This window comes from Phaethon lepturus, unplaced genomic scaffold (assembly GCF_000687285.1).
Source record: "Phaethon lepturus isolate BGI_N335 unplaced genomic scaffold, ASM68728v1 scaffold14672, whole genome shotgun sequence".
Lineage (NCBI taxonomy): Eukaryota > Metazoa > Chordata > Aves > Phaethontiformes > Phaethontidae > Phaethon > Phaethon lepturus.
In genome coordinates this window covers 26,644-34,143 of record NW_010522742.1, presented here as the reverse complement: position 1 = coordinate 34,143, position 7,500 = coordinate 26,644, and the positions used below count along the sequence as shown (strand labels likewise).

Genomic DNA, 7,500 nt, shown 5'->3' with positions numbered 1-7,500 from the left:
TCGCACTGCTTTTAGGAGTAGGCGTCTTTTGTGCTGGTACATCTAAATGCTAGTAAGGTCAGACCACTGGGGCAGGAAATAAATGCAATTTTATTTTAACGTAGTTCATCAGACTGCCATCGTACTTGTATACCACAAGGGCTTTTCTTTAAATGAGGGTCATTCATGGTTAAGTACTTTTAAATAAATAAGAAAAATCACAGGTTCGGTGGTTGTTGTTGTGTTTGGTTATGCTCTCTTCCATAGCAAAGCTCTTTGCTTCATTTAAGAAGCCAGTATTCAGTAGTAATTGTTAATTATATTTTTTGTCATTCCGTGATAGAAGATACAGACAATAACTCTGAGCTGATGCAAGGTAATGGGACTCCTGTTTAAAAGCATCATTTCTAAAAAGCTGTTGTTTAGTCAGGCATCCGTTTTCGACTATTGTATTCAACTTCTGAAGTTCGTAAGTGATCACTGTGACCATGAACACTATTACACTGAATCACCATCTGAATGAAGAAATATGCTTGGCCCATTTTCCCTTACCACCTTCTTCCTACCTCCCTTAAGTTTTCCCACAGCCTTAAAGACGATGATGATAAAACCAACCTCTTGATAGCACTGCTGAGGGGTTGGGACTGTGCCTTTTCCAGTGTTTTGGTAAGAGCTGCACCAACTGTAGTTTCCAACTCCGAGTTACAGATTTTCACTGTAAGTGATGTTTTTGTGTCCAGAGCGGGGAAAAAACCAACCAAACTATTATTCAAAAATAAAGCATTTTTTTTTATTATTACTAAATAGCTGCCATGTGAGTAAAGGTCATATCACAGAGTGGCATTTTGCCAGTATATGACAACTCATTGATTGCGATTTTTCAACCATATTAGTCTGGGGACACTGTGGTAATCGAAAACTATCCAGAACTAATGTATAAATAACTGCCTGCTACTCCTGTGCTAAACCAGTAAAAGTCTCATGTACAGTTGAAGCCTTTTACAGGTTTGAGAGAGAAGGCAAGGTCTTTGATACAACATTTTTGTACACTCAAGCGTGTTTATATATCGCACCTCCGAATCCTATGTAAGGTAGCAAAGGAGGAAAATCCTTTTGTTTGAACTCGAAGACAGCTCGAGTGTGCTCAAACTGTCAAATGTTGTGGTCTGTTCCTCTGTTAGAAATGTGATGTACTTCACACATTTTCTTTATAGAAATATTAATATAAAACTCAAATATTTACCTGCAGTATTTGAGTAAGAGGAGAAATGTCAAACCATTACACAGAACAGATTGTAGATTTTTCTCCAGAAAATTGTGTTACTGACAGAATGAATAATAAATAATATAATTTCCATCACATCCAGGAAAAACATACTGTATATGCCATAGGGTGACTATCAAAAACTTGGATTATTTTTTGAGAGATTCAGTTGCTAATATTGATTGTTGGGTGTGTGAGGTTTTTTTAATTAACATACTCTATCAGAATAAAAGAAGGCAAAAATTTAGGCATGAGTGAAAAATTTATTCAAAATCTAAAGAAATGTTAATACTACTCATTTGCAAATAGTCATGAGGCTTTAATGTTTGAAACTGGAGCTGCAGCATATGTAGAATCCATGGAATAACTCATATTTCTTCTTAAAATACTGAAAATTGAGATTGGCAAACTAAATTGCTAATTGTTGAAATGATTAAGAAGCTATTTTAATAAAAGGGTAAATGTCCTAAACAAAAGTAAAAGACCACCATCAAAGTCACTGTGTGCACGCTCTTTTAAATACTAGAATGGCTAACAGACAAAGTACCACTATTTCTGTGTCTGTTTATGGCTTGGGGGTCATAGGAGAAGACAGAAATATTGTAAATTTTGTAAAAATATTAAGAACCCCTGAGAAAGCAACCTCTTTCTCATTGATCATTATCACATTCTGATTTTGTTTAAAGAAGATCCACATCTTCCTCTTTCCTGTCTCTTATGTATTCCTCAGGTTTGTTGTGTTACTGCTGTGATTCAAAAATCTCTGTAAAATTTTTTACAATGGTCTGCACTTACAAGTTTTTGTGCGAGTCTGTGAAATAAAAAAAAAAAAAAAGAAAAAAATCAAGCCATTGTAAAAATAGAAACATTAAAGCAATCTGTTATGCTTCTTGTTTACAACTCATCTGACATTAGGCTACTGAGGATTATTACATGTAACAATTATATTTTGATTAGGATAGAGATATGTACAAAAATACTAAACTATTTTTATTTCTGCATGAAAGGAAGGTACTTTGTGATTTAATTTCCAAAACATTATGTAAATGTAAAATGTCAGAAAATGTAGAATTTAAATTCATTTCTGTTTGTTTTGCAGTATTAATACTTGTGACAGTTAAGAACACGTTACTCTTCCAAACTTCTAACCTTCAGAGAAGAAGGGGAAAGAGAAAACTGTTACTGGCTTTCTGACAATGGCAGGGAGTGTGTTAAACCAGTGTAAAATTCAATTAAACTGTCTAGCCAGGTTTTTGAAGCTGAAATGCAGACCCTTTCAGTTAAGCTTCTTATTTTCCTGTGACCGACACCGGTGGATACTGTGTTATGCCAAAACCAACAGGCTGTAAAGCACCTTGTTTCATGCTCCTAGCTGATCAATATTTTTATTTTCCAGGCTTGCCCAGAAATATGGAGGCAGTATCACCTAACAGTAAGTAGAAACACCTTTTTTATTTTCTTCTACACCCAACCTATTTACTCTTCTGTGAACTGCTGACCATAAAATATAGACAAGCATTTTCTGCAAGAAGATAATAAACATCTGAAGAGTTTTTGAACTGATAAATGCAATGAAACACTGTCACTATATTTTCAATATCTTTAGAACTTATGATTTTGTTTTAATACTGTAACCAGTAAATGAGTGCCTTGCAGCACTCCCTCCTCTCAGTGACTAAATTTACCCCTATAAAGAAGGTTAAATTTTAAGCTGAGTTGCATAGCAGAAGCAATAATCTCATCTCAGATATCCCAGATGCTGGTAATTAATCACTGTGTGTCACAAAGCTTTCTTTTTAAATGAGTAAAATAAATCTGAGCTGGAGTGGAGATGTTAATTTGAGCAAATACACTTTATAAACTTTGGCAGATAATTTCCAATTGGTAAGGATATACCTATAACTTCTTCTTTGGCCTGCATTAGTTGATCTTTAATAATTGAAACTAGAAAATAAAACTTTGTGAACTGTACCATGTATTTCTTACGGTTTTTCCTCATATATAAAATAAGATAAAAATTTAAAAAAAGCATATGAATTTGGCTAATATTGGAACAGTATTTAACTGGTTAAGACAATATTCAGTAGATTAGTATCACAAATCTTGAATATATTAATTTATGAAATTATTATACATAAAGATGCCTTTAAAGATCAGGATTTTTGCTGTTCATCTGAATCTTTGCTGTCACTGCTGTCGAGATCAACGTTGTATGTGTTTAACTGTTATAGATAATTAATCACTGCTGGGTGTTCAAAACAAGGTAGAAAAGTTTGTCCACCACTTTTCTTTATGGGTCTTTGGTGTGGGCTTTTTCTTTTGAGCAATAAATGGGATGTACTTCATATATGATTTCTTGCTTCCACCCCTTCATGGTAGTGGAATGCTCTTTTTTCTGTTTTAGCTTCTAAATTCAATGAATAGGACAAATCTGTGCTTAAAACTGTTTTAGCTTCTAAAATGTTTTAGCTTCTAAATTCAATGAATAGGACAAATCTGTGCTTAAAACCTCTTGCTTCTGTTTTCTGCATAATGATTTTAAAACAAAGATCTGCTTTGGAAATCCTCTACCCTTTCTGAGCATTTACTTTTATTTTAAACAGAACTGGTATAGACTTTAAAAAAAACATTATGAGCAAAAGGTGCACTTGCTGAGTATTTTTGTTTGCTTTTTTAAAATTGCATGATGGAAAAAGGTAAATACTGTCTTTCATTATAATCCCTAAGGATGCATGTAAAAATTATTTCTGAAATCTTTATGATATTTGGACTCTAATAATCAGGTAGGTATATTAGATTTAGTAATATGTTGGATTCTGTTTTTTACTGAGTTATAAGATTTAATTTAACTTTAATATTGCTTGCCATTGAAAATTCCTCAGCAACTGAGTTGCAATCAACACTTAGAAAACATTTATTTTTCTAAAAAAGTGAGGGGGGAGCTTAAACCTGACCAAGTGGTTACTAGGGCAGAAATTGAGATATCTGGGGTAGAAAATTTTGTCTGTGACTTTTGTAGAATGTGTTTGGAGTTTACACTTTACTTAGTATAAAGCTAACAACATTTGTCAAAACAAGCTCTTGTTAGAAAATCTAGTAGTTACGAATACAAGTGCATTATTAAAAGTACCTATTTGGAAATTCTTAGTGCATTTGAGGGACATTTTGAAATGTGGTCAAATATGGGCACACAAAGATATATTGACATTGAGTCACACCTTAGCTACTGATAAATATTTTTTTATTTTGCAGTGGACTGCAAATTATCTGCAAGTAATCCACATTTCTTATACATGGGAAATGTTTTGCACATCTCCATTTTTTTGTGTGGGAGGACTCACTTTGACTCCAAGTTACATTAGTAGTCAGATTAAGCCTGGAATTTAAAAATTTCTGTGGTAAAAGACATGTTTGATATTTAGAAGAAGTTAATACCTCCAGAAACTGCATTATCTGAGTTGTTTAAACGTGTGAGTCCCAACTTTTATTATTCCATTTAAATACTCTCTTTTGCACCCAAAGCAGAACAGAAGCAAATAATGTTCTCACAAGAATCAAAACTTCTATGTTAGAATAATGTATATATCTATTTATAGAGTTGTAAATAAAAAGTTGAGATCTTTTGCTCTCATATCAGCATAGTAGTATTCTACTATAGAAATTAGTTTCTAATTTTGCTAGTTTAGAATAAATATTTTTGTACAAACAGGATAACTGTTTAAAGAAAAATAACAAAAGTTTTTTTAAAAAGTACTATTGTGGTTGTTGCTGTGCTTCAGAGTCTGCCTGATTATCAACAAACAGACTAAGGCTACAGTGAGGTTTTCCTGTACTTTAGCCATGGGTATAACCACTAGATTTAAATTCATTCTGGTAAATTGATGACGAGTGTCACACATGCAGGTACATATAAGCACAAATAAAATAAGGCATTCAGGTTTGTAATAAAGACCGTTTTTATAATGTTGCTTGCAGACAGCCATTAGAAAGTTTGTCTGAATGTTTTGCATTATATAAAGTATTCTTAGTTAATTACTGTGAATACTTGTGAAAAACCACACAGCCTTCCACCTTTCTCTTTTGTGAAGCTTTTGGTTACTTTATTCATTATCTGGATCTTTCCTAAGCGATGGACTGCCATCTATTGACTTCTTGTAGCCCCTGCACAGCAACGTGGATTGACTAGAACAATGACTAAATAATAAATCCATTCTGCTGTTATGGATGGTGGTAGGTTTTTGTTTACATTAGCTGTGGTGACAAATTTTGGCACATTACAAATAATTTATTGTATGGGCAGAAATGTCTTATTCCAACCAAAGTAGACTGCCAGTGCGAGAAATCTTACGAGCAGTTGAAATAGCAAAAAGGATTATAAGCAGAATATTTTAATTTGCCTTTTGATAGAAAAAAGATTATCATATTGTAGTCAATGAAGCTTAAATTTAAAGGCTCTATGATAATCAAAGTTTTTTAACTGGATGAAGTTAGTTTCTTTAAACTTGTTCTTTCAACTCTGTTAACTAAAATTATTCTGCAAAAAAACAGTCAAAGTCAGCAGAGCAATCCAATTCCTACTGCGATTTAAAATAATATTTAATAACCTCTTTAGGATGGTGATTTAAAACTTTTACAAATAATTTTCATTGTGCTTGGTCTCCTATACCAGAAAAGGGAAATTACGTTTGTCAAAACATTTTTTTTTTTATATAGGTATCTATTTGCAATAAATAGGTCGGTTTAGATACCCACTTACATTTATCAAGGGTTTTTTTTTTTGCCAACACAAGGACTTCGTTGGCAGATCCAGGATAAACAGTTTTGATCATAGCTTACTGCAGTGTAAATAATAATACGTGTAATGTTTTCACAGACAAGGTATTTGAAGGTCTTGTAAAGCTCTTTATTCTAGATTACTAGGAAACTTGGCTTACAACTTTGTCTTTCTAAAAGCCAGGCGCTCCACAAACACAAAGAAATATGGTCTGTGCTCCAAAGGGCGTGCTCCAAAGGACACCCCCTTTTCCCCACATCTTAAAGATACTGGGGGTGTTCATAGCAGGGTATTTTCATCCTCAGAATGCTTGGGTCTTATTCCTTCCCTTTCTTTTGTCATTTTGTATTTCGCCTATAAAGGTAGAGGCATTTATTAAGTATTTTGTACTCAAGTGGAAGCCAGTTTATAGCCCTCTATTTAAAAAAAAAATAGTCAGTGGAAAAACTTGAGATTAGGACACCCTACAAGTTTCATTCATTTGCTTCAGTTTTGCAGTTTATTCTTAAAAAAAAATGCAATAGCATCCCTCTTAGTCTGATCTGCTACCCGACTGCCTAACTGCGTGTCCAGTGCCAGCTCCCAGTTTAAGTATGTCTGCGCACTGGAGGAGAAGAACAACCCCACCACACCCCAGGAGGTTCAGTGTGGGGTCTGTGGCAGCGCGTTCTGCGGGGGACAGTCCTTCTCCTTAAGTGTGGGAACTGCCGTGAGTGTTAACAGCTCGGGGCCTCGGGTGGGCAGCAGGGTTGGAACTGGCCTTCAGCGGGGGCACTGCACCACGGAGGGAAGCTGTTTGCGTTCCGTACCCGATTCAGCCGACGGGACCTTTGGTCCAGACCCGCTCCCATCCCGTAGGTTGTCCTGCGGCTTTGCTGCTGGAGGGACCTGACGAAACTGAGGGTAGATGTTGCGCTGCAGTAGTCACATTTCCACCCAACAGATGACATCACTTCAGAATAAGGAGGAAATTCATTTTCAGTGCATAGTGACCCATGTTTTGCTTCAGGTGTGAAGCTGCACTTCTTCCGTGTGAGTCCCTCTGAGGTGCAACTCAAACCCCTTCTGCGCGGTGGTACTGGTAGGGATACCCACAAGACGTGGAAATGGCCATCTTGATATTTGATATAAAATAAAATATGCTGGCTGCACATAGATATCCCTGTGTACGCTGCACTGCTTCATTGTTCAGAGAAACTTGTGGTGTACAAAAATGAACGTAGCCAGTTCAGCGCCAGAACAAGACGTGAATACAATAATCAAATAAGAATTAATGTTGCAAGTATTAGTATCTTTTTCAGTAAATATCTACAGAGTAATGAAATTCCATCGCTAAAATGGGCAGAGCACAATTTTTGTTTTTCTAATGTGTTTTTTTATATATGCATATGTTAAAAAACAAATCCTGCTCGGATTAGGTGTTTTCTTTCTGCAGGGATTGCTCATTTTTAATAACCTGTTCCTCGCTCAGTACTGCTGTGGC

At 35.1% G+C, this 7,500-nt stretch overlaps 1 protein-coding gene across 1 annotated transcript in view; it reads left to right on the top strand.

Moving 5' to 3' along the window:
- ZCCHC7 (zinc finger, CCHC domain containing 7) overlaps positions 1-7,500 on the top strand; it is a gene marked incomplete at its 5' end in the record, with an annotated part of 39,855 nt that overhangs the window by 12,760 nt on the left and 19,595 nt on the right. Inside the window, one exon of the mRNA XM_010281912.1 lies at positions 2,640-2,675. Within this exon, the coding sequence (XP_010280214.1) occupies positions 2,640-2,675 (36 nt within the window). The remainder of the gene's footprint in view (positions 1-2,639; positions 2,676-7,500) is intronic.